The 17,485-nt window shown below is 46.3% G+C and overlaps 2 protein-coding genes across 3 annotated transcripts in view; one reads left to right on the plus strand and one right to left on the minus strand.

The window, feature by feature from the left end:
* The window catches only part of LOC117659452 (uncharacterized), a 6,759-nt gene extending 4,936 nt beyond the window's left edge, over positions 1-1,823 (minus strand). The window contains exon 1 of one of the 2 annotated variants that reach the window (XM_060689293.2): positions 1,503-1,823. In XM_060689293.2, the coding sequence (XP_060545276.2) occupies positions 1,503-1,704 (202 nt within the window). In that variant the 5' untranslated portion in view covers positions 1,705-1,823. The remainder of the gene's footprint in view (positions 1-1,502) is intronic. The other variant, XM_087873550.1, reaches the window with a different exon arrangement.
* Positions 1,824-3,775: 1,952 nt separating this feature from the next.
* LOC117656810 (C-type lectin domain family 2 member A-like) lies at positions 3,776-16,000 on the plus strand. Its single transcript, XM_060689296.2, has 6 exons — positions 3,776-4,133; positions 5,110-5,196; positions 6,785-6,883; positions 9,684-9,835; positions 11,252-11,394; positions 15,678-16,000. Exons 1-6 carry the CDS (start codon positions 3,962-3,964, stop codon positions 15,799-15,801), a joined length of 777 nt encoding a protein of 258 aa, XP_060545279.2. The 5' UTR covers positions 3,776-3,961; the 3' UTR covers positions 15,802-16,000.
* Positions 16,001-17,485: the final 1,485 nt, after the last annotated feature.

A 17,485-nucleotide genomic window follows, 5' to 3' on the forward strand; every position in this document is an offset into this window, starting at 1 on the left:
TGGTGTTCCCTGAGCTTGGTGGTTTTCTCAGAGATATTTCATGACCCAACTCTTCTATCATCAGTGCTAGAAGAGAGTAGGGTTTGCAGGGAGGAGGAGGAGGAGGAAGAGGACTGTAGTCCTTGGTGCTCTCTGAACTTGGTGGTTTTCTTGAAGAGGTTTCATGACCCAACTAGGGAACATCATCAGTGCTGGAGGGGAGTAAGGTTTATAGGGAGGAGATGGAGTTGTTGTTAAATAACAATTGTGAGGTCCTTGGTGTTCTCTGAGCTTGGTTGTCTATAGAGATTCTCAGTCATCCAGGTCATGGGGCTCCCAAAAGCTGGGGTTGTTTTCAAGACACAACTGTACTTTTGGGTCTGAGCTTGGTTGTTTTCTTGCAAACATTTCACGACCGGACTAGGTAACATCATCAGTGCTAGGAGGGAGTGGGATTTATTTACTCTGATTATATACAGGTAGTCCTTGACTTATGACCACAGTGGAGCCAAAATTTCGGTTGCTAAGCAAAACGACTGTTAAGTGAGTTTTGTCCCATTTTTATGACCTTTCTTGCCACAGTCGTTAAGCAAATCACCATTGTTAAGTTAGTGACACAGTTGTGGAGTGAATCAAGGACTATCTGTATTCTGGCGCAGCAATACATTTTAAATTTATCACCTTGAACTAATTTAAATTAAATAAAAGAGGATTAAAATTTGAATTGAAATTAAATGGATTACCATTTGAACTTAAATTAAAAACAGATTAATATTGGAATTTAAAATAAAACAGTTTAAAATTTGAATTGAAATTAAAACGGATTAAATTTTCACTGTAAATTAAAGTAGATTAATATTTAAATATCAATTAAAATGGAGTAATATTTGAATTGAAATAAAAATGGATTAAAATTTGAAATTGAAATTAAAATGGATTAAAATTTGAATTTAAATGAGAATAGATTAAAGATTGAATTTAGATTAAATTAAAAAGTTTTGAGTTCAGGTTTTGAGTTTACATTAGAAATGGATGATATTTCAAAAGCACGATTAAACTACTAACTAGACCATAAGAAGAACCAAAGAGGGAACAGGCCAGCTTGCTAGCCATCTTTAACCATCGTGGTTTGTTGTTGCTATAATTATAAATATAGTTATGATGATCATCCATCCTGCCATTTCAAGGAGGATTTAGTGGGCCAGAAATTCATCCTAATTTTGCTGCTTACCTGCAGCGAAAAACTTGCACAAAACCCATCTGCAGCCTCCTCTCCCTCCCAACACACACACACACACACACACACCCTTATGGGGTGCAGCCTCCAATTTAAACAGAGGCAAAGTTTCTAGTCCTCATGGCCACCGGGAAGCATCTCAACCTGGGAAAAAGAGCCAGAAAGGCAAGGAAGGTTTGCAAAGGATCACAAAGGACTTCTAAGGAAGAAGGCCACTTTATAAGGCCCGTATGGCCTCTTCTCCCCCCCATAACTTGTGCTGGGGTAGCGTTGCCCCCCCACTCACTGGGGGGAGAGGGGCATAGTCTGTACTTCTTCTTCCTGGGCATGGAAACCTGCTGTTTTTGGGGCAAGCTGATTTTCCCCGAGCTGCTCCAGAAAGCTGGTCCTCTCTGGCGTGTTTTTGCCTTCTGTGGGGGCTGGTTGAAGAACCGGAGTGAGGAGTGGGACCAGACCCCGAATGGGGAGCGGGACCCTGAGGCCCCCATCCTTGCTCGGCTGGCCCTGGCACCACCGGGGTGATGGGGGTGGTGTCCCTGTTCTTGGATTCACAGATGGAGCTGGGATGCCAACTGCCACTGCACTGCCACCGGGGCCCCGTTGGCACTTCTCAGCTGGAGGGGGGGGCTGGGCTCCCCCCCTGAAGGTTCCGGCACAGCTTGGAGTCATCCCCCCCCCCCAGCCAGATTCAGATCCTGGCATTGCTAATCTCACCCTCCTCTTGCAAATGAGAAGGGAGCAAAGCAAATCTCAAAGCTCCATTTTCTGCTTGATTCAGCTCACCGGATGGAGATGGAGGAGTGAGGTGGCTGGTTTTAGGACTAAAGAGATGGGTGTTTTATGCTGTGGGTGGGTGGACAGAGGAGAGAGAGAGAATATAGATTATAAATAAATGATTGATAGATAAGAGGTAGATAGATATAATACAGATTATAAATAGATGATATAGATAGATAGTATTGATTATAAATAGATGAGAGAGAGAGATAAATAGATGATAGATAGATTATAAATACTTTATAAATAAATGATTGATAGAAGTAGATAGAGATAATATAGATTATAAATAGATAGATGAGAGATAGATAGACAGACAGATTATCTAGATAGATAGATAGATAGATATAAATAGATGATAGATTATTATTATTATTATTATTATTATTATTATTATTATTATTTATTGAATGTATATACTGCCCTTCTCCCTGAAGGGACTCAGGGCGGTGAGCAGCCGAAAATTAAAATAAGATACAATATAAAAGTTAAGACAACTAAAAAATAAATTAAATTAATCGGCCCCCCAATTTAAAACCCCAAGCTATACAATTAAAAATTAACCCATAAAACCTATTCAGGCCAGGCCGATAGATTATAAATAACCTATCGATTATAAATAATTATAAATAAATGATTGATAGAGGTAGAGATAGTATAGATTATAAACAGGATATAGATAGATAGATAGATAGATAGATAGATAGATAGATAGATAGATAGATAGATAGATTATAAATAGATGATAGATTATAAATAGATTATAAATAAATGATTGATAGATGGTAGAGATAGTATAGATTATAAAATAGTATAGATTATAAAATAGTATAGATTATAGATAGTATAGATGATAGAAGTAGATAGATAGATAGATAGATAGATAGATAGATAGATTATAAATAAATGATTGATAGAGGTAGATAGATAAATAGAGATAGTATTGGTTATAAATAGATAAATGATAGATAGATAGATAGATAGATAGATAGATAGATAGATAGATAGATAGATAGATAGATAGATGATAAAGAGACAAACAGATGATAGATTATAAAGTGAGAGAGACAGACAGACAAGATAGACAGAGCTAAATGACAGAGAAGGATTGACTGAGTGGATAAATGTATAAAATGCCACAGTGCCATTTTGAGGCCTTCCCAGCTCTGGTTCGGAGTTCCTGACATTGAAAGGCCAGTGATGCTAGGAGAAGAGAGGCTTGAAGAGGGCGCCTGGCGCCTGGGCCCAAAGGAGGTATATTGGGGGAGCGAAAGGCCGCTGCCCGGGGAGACCCATGCAACGCAGCTGGCTTTGAAAGACCGGACTGCAGCGGTGAAAAAGCCTCCAGGCCCAAGAAGGGCAGAAGGCAAAGGGAGGGTTGTGTGAACGGACGGAGCAAAGGCCCCAATTTGGCCTGCTCTCCACGCCGGCCCTCCAGATGTCTGCAAGGAGTTTCCTAACCCCTCCGTCTCCAAAGTGCTGTTGCAAAGAGCTGCAAAGGCCATTTTTTAAATTTTCATTTGCATTGCTGGAAGACCTTTGCAACCCCCAATGCCCCAATAATGCAGCTGCGAGGAGGAAAAGCTGCTTGGGGGTGCGGGTGGGGGAAACCCCGGGACCCCCTGCTTGCTTTGCAGCCATTGCTTCCCCTCTGTAGGGAGGAGGGAGTTGCTGGTCGGGAGGGGCCAGCACCCCTGGGCAGAGAGGGGCATTCTGGGAAATGGAGTCCCTTGGCTGCAGCCCCACCCAGGAGGGAGGGGCCTCTGGACCTCCCTCTGGACCCCCAAATCGAACTGCCTCTTTTGATCCCCAGGGGAGCCGAAACGAAGCCCCCAGGCCCCATTGAACGGGAAAGGCTGCCCCCCACCCCTGTGGAGTTGTAAACCCCCCCAAAGATATTTGGGGGGGCTTCCCAGGCCTCGCCAGGAGTGCGTGAGAAGCAGGAGATCCAAGGGAGGCCCAGCTGCCATGTTTAAGACCCCCAAAGTCGGCCCTGCCAAGAGGTCCCCCCAAAAGGGAGTGCCCCGGGAGTTGAGGATCTCGCTGGACAGTGACCTCTCCGGGTTGCGCATCCGTGGCCCCTCGCAAGGGTCATCCTCCAGTGAGGTGCAAGATGAGTGGCTCCCCCACATTCCCAAGAGTAAGCCTCAAAAGGGGGAACCCCCCCTCTTCTGGAGGAAGAAGAGGAGGAGAGGGGCCACACCTGGGAGCCCTGGGTGCAAGATGTCCAGCCAAGGATCGGCCAGAGAAGATGGCTGCAAAGGCTTCCCAGAGGCCCTGCTTGACCTTAGTTGGGGGGGACCGCGGGCCCATCAGGAATGCCCCTTGGGGTCTGAGTCTGGGGGCTCAGCCAGGGACTGCAGTGCACAGGAGCCTGGATTGAGTCCTGGGACCCTCGGCTTTGTAGGATCTCCAGACCCCCTTGCTGGTCTGGAGAGACCCAGATGGAATGATGCATGTAGATGATCTGGGCATGGAAGGGATGACCAGAGAGAAAAATGGCCCCAAAGGAGAAATTACCCCAGTGCAGAGGGAGGAATTTTTATTTTTATTTTATTTTATACTTTATTAAATTTCATTATTACATTTTATTTATTTTATTTTAAATGTTTAATCTTATTTTGCTTTTCTCTTTGTGCTTTATTTATCATTGCACTTTATTTCATTGTTGTATTTTATTTTGTAGGTTTTCTTGCAAATATTCCATAACCCAAGTAAGGAACATCATCAGTATTAGAAGGGAGTAGGGCTTTGCTCTCTTGATAGATACAAATGATTTGCCCTGTCAGTGTTAGTGGGAGGTTTATTTTATCCCTTCCCCTTCCCCTTCCTTCCCTTCCCATCTTCCCTTCACCTTCCCTTCTACCTTTTTTCCCTTTAACCTGTTTACCTTTTACCTTTTACCTTTTTTAAGCATTTACTTTTTATTTTAGCCATCTGAAGTCCAGGCAGCTTACAAAAAGAAAAAGAAAGAAAGAAATCGTCCAGGCCTCAATTATTCTACCTGTCAGCTCAGTCATTCCTGTGCAGAGAATCTCTTCCGACACCAATTTTGGCAGCTGGGGTTGCATTCCTGCATTCTCATCTCTCCTTTGTCCCTTCCTTCCCTTTCCCAGACGCCCAGAACTGGTCTTGCTCCGTCATTGGCCTCCTCTGCATCTGTGTAATCTTCTTCCTTTTGGTGACCCTCATGAATCTGAAAGGTAGGCTGACTCGGTTAGCGACATAAATTTTGGGCTCAACTCTAGTTGCAAGTCAAGGACTACCCAAAATAGGGTTGGAAGGGAACTTGGAGGTCTTCTAGTCCAACCCTTGCTCAAGCAGGAGACCGCACACCATTTCAGACAAATGATTGTCCAATCTCTTCTTGAAAACCTCCACAGTTGGAGCATTCACAACTTCTGGAAGGAATGTTTTCCAATGGTTGATTGTTCTCACTGTCACAAAATCCCTCCTTAATTCTTCGGTCTGATCACTCAAAAAAGATCTTACAGATCCTTACAAAAACATTTGTAATTCTTTTGATCTTACAAAAAGAAATTTTCTGGTTGTGGGAATGGGAAGGTTGGTAAGCTAAGACTTCTTGCCCTATTCATGATTGGAATGCACACAAGAGCTTTGGCCTCTGGTCAACTTAAAACATTAAATAAGGAAACAAATAAGGAAAAGTAATGAACAGAAACCCATCTCTTTTTCTTCAATTTCCCACTGTTTTGAAATGGTATCATGTCCCCCCCAAGTTATCAACAGGAAAGAAGAAGTAAATTTTAATTATATACATGTAGAATAAAGTTTATGAAACATTTTGCACTTTCCTTCAAACAAATTTGATTAGCAATAGAAGAGAACATTTGTAACACATGGTTGAATTGTGGGGTCTTTGGTGATCTCTGAGCTTCATGGTTTTCTTGCAGATGTTTCCTGACCCAACTATGGAACATCATTAGTACTAGAAGAGAGGGCTGCTTGCAGAGAGGAGGGGGAGGGGAAGGAGGTGGAGGGGCAGGAAGGAGAAAGAGGAAGAAGAAGCAAGGAAGGGGGAGGAGAAGGAGGGATGGAGGAGACGAAGAAAAAGAGGAGGAGGAGAATATGGAAAAAATAGAGAAGATGGAGAAAGGGAAAATAGAGAAGGAGGAGAAGGAATTAAGGGGAGAAGAAAGGAAGAAGAAGAAGAAGGAGGAGGAGGAGGAGGAGGAGGAGGAGGAGGAGGAGGAGGAGGAGGAGGAGGAGGAGGAGGAGGAGGAGGTGGTTTAAGGTTTATTTGGTTTAAGGATAAGGATATTTGGATTTATATACCGCCCTTCTCCTGAAGGACTCAGGGCGGTGAACAGCCAAAGATAAAACACATACAATATAAAGTTTAAAAACAATTTAAAACATATTAAACAAATTTGGCCCATACTTCTACTAAAGAAGAAGAAGAAGAAACAACAACAACAACAACAACAACAACTGTGGAGTCCTTGTTGCTTTCTGAGTTTGTTTTTTTGCAGATGTTTCATGACCCAATTCAGGAATATTATCTGTGCTAGAAACCCACCTCCCTTCTAGCACTGATGATGTTACCCAGATTGGTCCATGAAAACAAGCAAGTTCAGAGAGCACCAAGAGCCCACAGTTCAACCCTGAGCAACAAATGTTCTCTTCTATTGGTACAAGAAAATGTCTTTGAAGACGTCATCGATAACTGATTCAACCTCTTCTTGGAAGAAGCCCCTTCTTTCTTAGAAAAGCGCAGGAGATATCATCCCTTCTCCTCCAGTGATTATCTGTCTTTACCTCTCTTGCAAGTGGCCATGCTGAAGAAGAGGACAAAGGAAGAGGCAGCTCTGTGGCAGTGGAAGATACTCACCTTGACTGAAATCTTCCGCGACCTACAGATGGGCAAAGGTACTGTGGGTGTGGAGGAACCCGGGTGATCCCCTTGCAACTAGCATAACGAAGGGCCCTTGATGCTCTTGGAGCTTGGTGGTTTTCTTGCAGATGATTCCATGACCCAACTAGGGAACATCATCAGTGTGAAGGAGTGTGGGGTTTGCTACTCACGCTGAGGATGTTATCGAGTTGGGTTATGGAACATCTGCAAGAAAACGACCAAGCTCAGAGAGTACCAAGGATACCACAATTCTCCTCCTCCTCCTCCTCCTCCTCCTCCTCCTCCTCCTCCTCCTCCTCCTCCTCCTCCTCCTCCTCCTCCTCCTCCATCATTCCACAAACCTCTCTCCCGTCTAGCACTGATGATATTGTCTAGTTTGGGAAATGAAATATCTGCAAGAAAACCACCAAGCCAAGAGACCAGCAAGGACCCCACATTCCTCCTCCTCCTCCTCCTCCTCCTCCTCCTCCTCCTCCTCCTCCTCCTCCTCCTCCTCCTCCTCCTCCTCCTCCTCCTCTTCCGTTTCTCTCTTCTCCTTCCTTTTTTTCTCCTCTTTGTTCCTTCTCCTCCTTCTCTATCTTCCCTTTCTCCATCTTCTCTATTTTTTCCATCTTCTCCTCCTCTTCCTCTTTTTCTTCTTTTCCTCTAGCCTTCCTTCCTTCCTTCCTTCTTCTTCCTCCTTCTCCTTCCTCCTCCTCCCTTCCTTCTTCCTCTTCCTTCTTCCTCCTCTTTCTTTTTCCTCCTCCTTTTTTCCTCCTCCTCCTCCTTCCTTCTTACTCCTCCCCTCCTCCTCCTTACTCCTCCCCTCCTTTTCTCCTCTTCCTCCTCCTGCTCCTCCTCTCTGCAAACCCCACTCCCTTCTAGCACTGATGATGTTCCCTAGTAGCATCACAAAACGTCTTCCAGGAAACCACCAAACTCGGAGACCCTCAACAACCCCTTGAGTTTCAACCCTGAGCTAAACAAATACTCTCCTTTACTGATCACGAGGAGTTGGCTGGAGGGAAGAAGACCTCTTGAAGGATCCCAACAGCCACCCAAAGTTTGTGGAGAGGCTCTTCTTGCTACCACAAAAGGGAAAAGTGGACAAGCATTGAACATTCCTTCCCCTTTTCAAATGTTGCAAGGAAGAGACTCTAATTGTGTAATTGTAAACACATCAATCATCATCATCATCTTTTAATGACCCCATAATCCCTTGTGGAGTGGAGTTTGGGCACCTGAATGGAGATAGCAGAGTGTTTACTGGCCAGATGCCCTTCCTGTCACCAATGCGGAGTTTTGTTCAGCAGATAATATTCTCATTGTGCCCAGAGAGAGAAATATCTATAATAGCCGTCCTGAGTCTCCGGAGAGAGGCGGCATATAAATTTAATAAATAAATAAATAAATTTAATAAATAAATATCTGCCTCTACCTAGGATCGAACTCACAGCCTCCTGATTGTAAGGTGAGAGCTCCATCTCTAGGCCACCGCACCACTCCTAATTGTAAACACATCAATATATGTAGTTATTTATTAATATACCTTTGTTGCCTTCAAGCTGAGGCATTCCATGTTTGACATGGAACTGACTTCATCCCAGAATTTCAGAAAGAAATTTCAACCTCGGTAAGAAGGCTTCTTTGCCCAACTGAAAATACAAATCACCAAATAATTCAGACAAAGCAAAAAGCATTTATGAAAGTCTTTTTATGGAACACAGCGCTCCTTGACTTACAACTGGAATGGAGCCCCAAATTTCAGTGGCTAAGCGAGTCATAAATATGAGTCAGCTGCCAAGCGTCTGAATTTTGGATTGTGCAACCCTGGGGATGCTGTAACGGTCATGAGTGTGAAAAACGGTCGTAAGTCAGTTGCCGTTGTAACTGACGGGTCACTCAATCAACTGTTGTAAGTTGAGAACTACCTGTATGGAATCAAGTGACATATATACTTGTATGTGTTGAAGCAGAAAGCAAGGGATAAATAAATAAAGGGATAAATAAGTAACGGGAGGAATAAATAAAAACATTGATTGCTTGCGAAGTTTGAACAATAGCAAAGACGGATTCTGGGTAGCATTTCATACGTGACAATTTTTTTTTTTTAATCTGATTTATATGCCGCCCTTCTCCGGAGACTCAGGGCGGCTTACAGTGCGTTAAGCAATAGCCTTCATACTTTTGTATATTTATACAAAGTCAGCTTATTGCCCCCACAAACTGGGTCCTCAATTTACCTACCTTAGAAAGGATGGAAGGCTGAGTCAACCTTGAACCTTGGCGAGATTCGAACCCTGCAGTAATTGCAGACAGCTGGTGTTAAATTACAATGCATTAGTCTGCTGAGCTAAACCAGGCTCCTTTATGGGTTATGTGACTCTTTCCCAGCTGAGTTTGTATCTTTCTCAAAACTTGCAAGGGCATTCAAGGCCATTGAGGGTACAGATAGTCCTTTACTTGGAAGCATTTGCTTAGTGAGTGTTCAAAAAAAGTGACATACGAACCTGTTTCACACTTATGACGGTTGCAGCATCCCCGTGGTCACGTGATCCAAATTCAGATGCTCGGCAACTGGCGTGTACTTGTGACGGTGGCAAGCATCCCGGGGGAGGGAAGGGGGGGCAGCCGATCACAATTGGCCATCTTCCGATAAGCAAAATCAGTGGGGTGAAGCCAGATTCGTTTAATAACCGTGCGATTCACTTAACAACCCCAGCAGTGAAGTAAGCATGCGCGCGCGGGGCGAACCAGTGGTAACAAAATGTGAAACCCACCGCTGCCTTGCCCCAATGTGAGATCCGGGCGCTGGGTTGCTTCTCCTCTCTCTAGTTCTGAACTGCAGCATATGCAAAATCCAGTGGATGCAACTAAGCGAGAAATGCTACTTCTTCCGGAACAGAAAAATGAATTGGGAATCGAGCCAGAGATTCTGCCAGGAGGAGGATGCTGAACTGATGGTGGTCAGCAACAAGGATGAGATGGTACTGAGGCTGGGGGAGATGGGGGCAGACCGAAGAGGGCACGGGGGGGGGAGGTCTGGGTGTTTCTCAAGCGGTTTAAGATGGGTGGACTTCAACTCCCAGAATTCCCCCTGCCAGCATTCTTGAAGATGAGTGGACTTCAACTCCCAGAATTCTGCTCCAATCTCTTCTTGAAAACCTCCAGTGATGGAGCACCCACAACTTCTGGTGGCAAGCTGTTCCACTGGTTAATTGTTCTCACTGTCAGGAAGTTTCTTCTTAGTTCTAGGTTGCTTCTCTCCTTGATGACTTTCCATCCGTTGCTTCTTGTCCTGCTTTGGAGACTAGGTTCACCCCCTCTTCTTTGGGGCAGCCCCTCAAATACTGGTGCTTTGGAAAATAAGCATTTGAAGCACTGCCACTTCTTTCTGTTATTCTGTTAGGCCAGAGTGGAGGAGGCATTCCAGCGCACAACCTCTAATGTGCCTCCAAGAAGGTGTCTAAGCAGCAAGGTGGCAGGTGCACAGGAAGTTTTTTAGGAAGAGATTGGGCATCCATTTGTCTGAAATGGTATAGGGCAGAGGTGTGAAACGCAAGGCCTGCAGGCCGAATGTGGCCCGTGGGGCCGTCATGGAAAATGTAAGGGGCCAGCCTGTGTCGCTTTGGCCCAGTCTACCCAGTGCGAAGAGGAAACATGCCAGCAATTTGGGGAGTGGTGTCAAGCTGGCCACGCCCACTCAGGAAGCCATGCCAAGTGAGGCATCATTCTGGCCACTCCCACCCAGTTGACCATGCCCACCCAGTTGGCCACGCCCACCCAGTTGGCCACGCCCACCCATCCCCCCCCCTTCCTGAGGTCAACCACAGCAGGGTTGCCCCCGGTTCGCACCAGTTCTATAGAACCGGTAGTAAAACCAGCGGGAGGCTCCGCCCAGCGACCCCGACGTCATCAAAATGCTTCTGCGCATGCGCGAGCGAAGCAAGTGTGCGCGCATGGCCCCGTTGCAAACCGGTAGTAAAGGTAAGTATAACCCACCCCTGAACCACAGCTGTGATGCGGCCCTCAATGAAATTGAGTTTGACACCCCTGGTATAGGGTCTCCTGTTTGAGCAGGGGGTTGGACTAGAAGACCTCCAAGGCCCCTTCCAAGTCTGTTGTTCTGTTATCATATTTATTTATTTTATTTATTTATTTATTTATTTAATTTGTATACCGCCCTTCTCCCAGAAGGGACCCAGGGCGGTGAACAGCCAAAATTAAAAAACATACAAATACAAAAGTTAAGATAATTAAAAAGAATTTAAGAATTTAGCCATTTATATGGCTAATGCAGCCAGGTTAGTGGTGAGTGAATCAACTTTCATCCTTAACTGGAATTCTGCAACTTTTATCTTTCTTCTGAAGCCTGGCCTGACTCTGGTCACTTTATATTTTAGCAGTTCCTGAAGTTTCATGCCTCCATGCATTATTACCTGGATCCGAAGACGTACAAATACGACAAATTCTGGATTGGTTTGGTCTACGATATCGTGGAAAGGAAATGGCTGTGGTTAGACGGAACTGCCTACAAGCCCAGTCGGTAAGTTCTCTCCAGAATGGGTGATTCCTCAAAGCCCCCCTTACATTATGAACCTGAATAACAGATGGGAATTACTGTGTGGTTGAAATTGGCCTCACACCCTTGGTCATCACATTTCAAATTATTCTCAGAGAACCGCCAGTAGCTCAGGGTTGAACTGTGGGGTCCTTGGTGGTCTCTGAGCTTGGTGGTTTTCTTGCAGACATTTTATGACCCAACTAGGGAACATCATCAGTGCTAGGAGGGAGGAGGTTTGCAAGGAGGAGGAGGAGTGAGAGGAGGAGGTGGGGTGGTGGTGGTAAATCAGCACTCCTGTTGACCAATAAGGGGCCTGTTTCCCAGACTTCAATCAGTTCCCTGGCTGTTTTTGTGCCTGCTTGTCCAACAATCTTAGTAACTGCAAAATTGAAAGTATGTCCTTGTTTATTTCAATGTGAAGTTACCAATGAGTTTGGGACTCTTCGTCTGACCGCTCACTTGTCCTCTTGAGATCGAGCTGTTAGCTTCCTCCCTGTCTGTCCTACATAGTCACAGGGGCAATCCATGCAAGGGATCCAGTAGATTACATTGGAACCATCTCCCACCTCCAAGCGATCTTCACAGGGCACAATTTGTCCTACTATGGTAGCCTACGGGCGGTGTGCGATGCCCACTTGCAGATCTCATAAAAGCTGAGTTCTATGGCTTCCGAAATTGTGTGGCTTGTTCTCACCCTGCCATATAGTGTTCTCGTGCAGCTTTTTGTGTGTGTGTGTGGCAGTGGATGGTTGCTGTTAAAATTCAGAATGCGTGGAGTGTGTTGGTGGCCTTGTTAATACCAGATAAGCTCTGGTTTCTAGGCTTCCATCTTCTTATCTTTTGACAAGCACATCTAAAAATGGTCACTGTCGAGCTGTGTCTTCCTCCACGGTGAACTGTATGCCCAGGAAGACAGAGTTCAGTATGGCATGAGAGTCTTTCGGTGCAATTCCTTTTGATAATGACAAACGTGTCATCCACGTAGCGGCAGTGGTGGGTTGTTCCTGGTTCGCACCGGTTCGCAAGAACCGGTAGTAAAAATTTGTAGTAGTTCGGAGAACCGGTAATAACATTGGCTGGCCACGCCCCCGAACCAGTCCCCGGCCCGGTCACCGCTCACTTACCCCGCCCACCTCATCAGAGGCTTTTTTTTTTTTTTTTTTACTTTTAAAAGCATTTTTTCTACAACCCCTTCGGCTGAAAAAATGCTTCTAAAAGTTAAAAAAAAAAGCCTCTGATGATCCCGCGGCTCAGCTGGGATCGTCAGAGGCTTTTAAAAGCATTTTTTCTATAACCTCTTTAGCCGAAGAGGTGGTAAAAAAATGCTTTCAAAAGCCTCTGATGATCTCAGTTGAGTTGCCTGATCGGCAGAGAGGCTTTTCAAAGCATTGTTTTCTGCAACCTCTTAAGGTTGTAGAAAAAATGTTTTTAAAAGTAAAAAAAACAAAACAGTTGGCCACACCCACCCAGTCACATTACCCCCACCACCAAGCCACGCCCACAAAATAAGCCACGCCCACAGAACCGGTAGTAAAAAAATTTAGAACCCACCCCTGCGTAGCGGCACCAAAATTTGGGTGTGTAGTTCTGAAATACACGAGGTTCTGGCTCACGCAGGACGGCTTCTGCAATGACTCCTGATATTCGGGATCCCACAGATGTCCCTTTTATTTATTCATACATTTCCCTTTCGAATGGGAAGAAGGTGTGTCGGCAGTATTGGAGTAGCCTCGCATGGTTTGTGTTCTGGTTAGGATGTTCTGAACTGTGTTGTATTCTTCTTCTGTTACTTCATATGCCAAGAGGGCCTGGTGGCTCAGCAGACTGAGAGCATTGTGATTAACACCAGCTGTCTGCAATTACTGTAAGTTCGAATCTCACCAGGCTCAAGGTTGACTCAGCCTTCCATCCTTTCTAAGGTAGGTAAATTGAGGACCCAGTTTGTGGGGGCAATAAGCTGACTTTGTATAAAATATACAAAAGTATGAAGGCTATTGCTTAGCGCATTGTAAGCCGCCCTGAGTCTCCGGAGAAGGACGGCATATAAATCAATTTTTTTAAAAAAAAAAAGTGTGGAGGGAGGGGTGTAAATAGGGATATTACATCAGAGGAGACCATGATCTCGTCAGGAGCCACATTTACACTTAGGCTTAGAATAAATGTTCTGATCAGGCTCCCAAACACAACGAACCCTCTGTAGGTAAATCAGTGATTCCGTTATTAGAAGCGCCGGCAGCCCCGGCAAAAAGTCTCTCTCACTGCAGGCTAACAAGTCTGTCCGGCAGGGAGATGAATAGTTGTCTGCCACACCTATTCATCTCCTCCTCCTGGCTTTTATCCCCAGAGCTAGGGTGGGGCTTTGCTAGCAGCGGTGGCTCTTCTGTCCCAAGGACCGGCCCATAGATTTCCAATGCTCTCCTCTCCTCTGCCTTCTGCAGATCTGCACATCAGGCACTGGACCCAGCTGTTCCTCCTCTTCCTCATCAGCCACCTCCAGACCTGGGGACTGTTGACTCTCCATCTGAGGGCTGACAGACGGCCCAGGCTCTGCCTCTCTCTCTCTGCTAGCTCCATTCCCTCTTTCCCATCGGAGCTCCCAGGTTGCCTTGATCCTGGCCCTGACTCCCAAGCCACCTTCCTCATCTGAGTCTGCTGGAGGGGCTGGCGGCCAACAGGCCACAACAATTATTGTCACTTTGAATATTGTCACTTAGACTAATCGGCATACATTAAAATGAAATTTCATTACATACAGCTCTCAAAGGGTCTCCACCTCTAAGATACACTACATCAGTGTTTCTCAACCTTGGAAGCTTGAAGATGGGTGGACTTCAACTCCCAGAATCCCCCAGCCAGCGCTGCTGGCTGGGGGATTCTGGGAGTTGAAGTCCACCCATCTTCAAGCTTCCAAGGTTGAGAAACACTGCACTACATAAACATGGCTAAATAAATAAATATACACATAGCCACATATATTATATGACACGGAGAAACAGCACAGTCTAGTTCAGATGTACACATCTACATGGCGAAAGAAACGAATCTTGTGAGTTTACCAGATGGATGGCCTAGGGGGGCAAAGCTGTGGCAGAATCTGGTAGTCCTGCTATTTAAACCTTGTGGTTTTGTCGGAAATTATGTGGATGACGTGACGGTGCTGTTCCAGGATTGTGGCAGGAAGCTTAAGCGTTGTGCCAGCCATTTAGTCCGGTTATATGTAGGGCAGTAGTGGGTTTCAATTTAGTTTGCTACCGGTTTGCTCGTGTGTGCAATGTTTCTGTGCATTCGCAGAAACATCCGGGCACGTGGGCGGAGCCTCCCGCCACCACCACTACCGGTTCACCGGATCTGGAGCAAACTGATAGCAACTCACCACTGATGTAGGGTTATCTTTTAAAGCTTCGAGGGGGGGCTCCTACTTTGTGTATATTAGAGAGTCCATAGAATCTCGCCGGGGTGGCGCCTGTCCCTCTCATTTTCCGCCATTCCTTCTCCATCCTAGTGTTGTTTTGTCTGAGTTGGCTGAGCTGAGCATTGAGTTGTGTGACCGTTGTTCTCATCTCTGACGTCTTTGGTAGTGTTCGGCCCCAGCTACGGACCCCAAAGAACGCAGCACACACAAAGTCTGTACAAACCTTAGTTTGCTAAATTAAATCAGTCTTTTTCAAACAAAGGCTGTTAATTCACTTTCTTAACAGCCTGCAAGAATCTAAAGAATAAATAATCGTAATCTTACTATGGTTGGCAGAAAGTCCAGAAGCAATTTGCAGAGAACTAAGATCAAGATGCGAAGGAGAGTGGACGAAGTTGTTCCCTGCAAATTGCTTCAGTCGGAGTTCCTCCTTAAATAGGCTAAGGGAGTGGCCAATTAGCCCCAAGCCTTACTCTCAGGGAGACCTCCTCCTGAGGAGCCACTCCTGCCTTTTAGCAGCTCTGCGCGCCCATGCATCGAGAAGAGGCTCCTCCTCTTTGTCCTCTTCACTTATGGGAGCTTCTGAAGGCCCTGGCTGAATCCCTGCCTTTGGCACCACATCTTCTCCAGCCTCCTCACTGTCTGACTCGAGCGCCAGCAGCACAGGCTGCTGGCACAGCACCACACCAGCCTCCTCGCTGTCTGAATCAGCTACTAGCTGCACAGGCCGCTGATGGGCCACAATAGGTAGTCTATATGCTTAGGAATCACTGAGCAGGACGAGACCCTGCTGGACGTCTTGAAGCTGGGAGAACGAGCGCGAAGGATGACTAACCAACCTTCTCTATTTCAGGTACGGGATATTGGGCGATCATGGCTGCGCCTACATCCAGAATGACACCCTTCATTCCCAGCCTTGCGGCAAAGTAGCCAAAAGCATTTGTGAGACAACCGTCCAGTTTGGATGGAGCATGTAGTCCAGTTTATTGGCCCCTCGCTGCACAGATGCTGTTTCCCGACCTGTTGTGGTGTTGCAGTGGAGTGAAGCTATCGGCCTTCCTTCTCTGTCTGAAATGATATAGGATTTCCTGTCTCTTCCAACTCTGTTATTCTCTTGTTATGCTGTTGTTATTCTGCTATTCTTTCTGTTAGGGTAAATAAATCTGAATTTCTCCAGACTCAGCCGAGTGCTTTCATTCAGTTCAAACCCTGCTCGGTCTTAACTGATTCCAGGGCAACAGAGAGCCGAAGGAGAGTCGTGGTCCTACTTTGCCTTGTTCCAACTCAAAATGGCTCTGCCCAGCAGGGGCCACCGAGACGTTGCAGAGCCCAAGGGGAGGTGGGTTTTTTTTTTTTTTTTTTGCAGCCTCCTATTGCTGCTGTTTTCTGCCAGGCGGTCTCCAAGACCCCAATTTCCCCTGACAAGACCTTCTTCAGCCAGCCAGCAGAGTTTCCCCGGGGCTAACAGGAAACAAACAAAGGGCCCTTGGTCTTTGCTGCTGTCTGTAAGATGAGCAGTTCTAACAAGGTGAGAAAAGAAGAGAAGAGGGGAGGGGAGGGGAGGGAAGGGAAGGGAAGGGAAAGGAAGGGAAGGGAAGGGAAGGGAAGGGAAGGGAAGGGAAGGGAAGGGAAGGGAAGGGAAGGGAAGAGGAATAGAATAGAATAGAATAGAGTAGAGTAGAGTAGAGTAGAGTAGAAGAGAAGAGAAGAGAAGAGAAGAGAAGAGAAGAGAAGAGAAGAGAAGAGAAGAGAAGAGAAGAGAAGCACCTGAGTGCAGGACAAGAAGCAACGGATGGAAACTAATCAAGGAGAGAAGCAACCTAGAACTAAGGAGAAATTTCCTGACACTTAGAACAATTAACCAGTGGAATCAATCCAGAAGTTTTAAATGCTCCAACACTGGAAGTTTCTAAGAAGAAATTGGACAACCATTTGCCTGAAATGGTATAGGGCAGTGATTGCTAACCTTTTTGCCGTTGCATGCCAAAAGCGGAGAGGGGGGAAGGGTGTCGTACGCACGTGTGCCTACACCCATAATTCAATGCCCCTCACCCCCCCATTCATGCATACGCTCCCCCCCTGTGCTCCCCCCCCGCTTTTGGCATATGATGGCATGGTGGGCCTGTTTTTCACCCTCCCCAGGCTCCAGAGCCTTTCTAGGGGCCTGGGGAGGGTGAAAACAGCCTCCCCCCTCCCGGAGGTCCTCTGGAAGCTGGAAACAGCCCATTTTCCGACTTCCAGTGGGACAGTAAAGCCCGTTTTTTTGCCCTCCCCAGGCTCCAGAGCTTTTCTAGGAGCCCGGGGAGGGCGAAAGTGGCCTTCCCCACCCCCGGAGGCTGGAAACAGCCCGTTTCCCAGCTTCCAGTGGGCACAGAAGGCCCAAAAATCAGTTGGCCGGCGCACGCATGCACGCTGGAGCTGAGCTAGGGCAATGCTCGCATGCCTTAGCTCATCTTGTTGGCGAATGGATCATTCCGGGTGCACTTCAAGGTTTTGGTTACCACCTTTAGAGCGCTCCATGGTTTAGGACCGGGATATCTACGAGACCGCCTTCTGCCACCAGTGGCCTCTCACCGACCAGTACGCTCCCATAGAGAGGGGCTCCTCCGGGTGCCGTCAACCAAACAGTGTCGACTGGCGGCCCCCAGGGGGAGAGCCTTC

Source organism: Pantherophis guttatus, chromosome 7 (assembly GCF_059756535.1).
Source record: "Pantherophis guttatus breed Tessera chromosome 7, ASM5975653v1, whole genome shotgun sequence".
NCBI lineage: Eukaryota > Metazoa > Chordata > Lepidosauria > Squamata > Colubridae > Pantherophis > Pantherophis guttatus.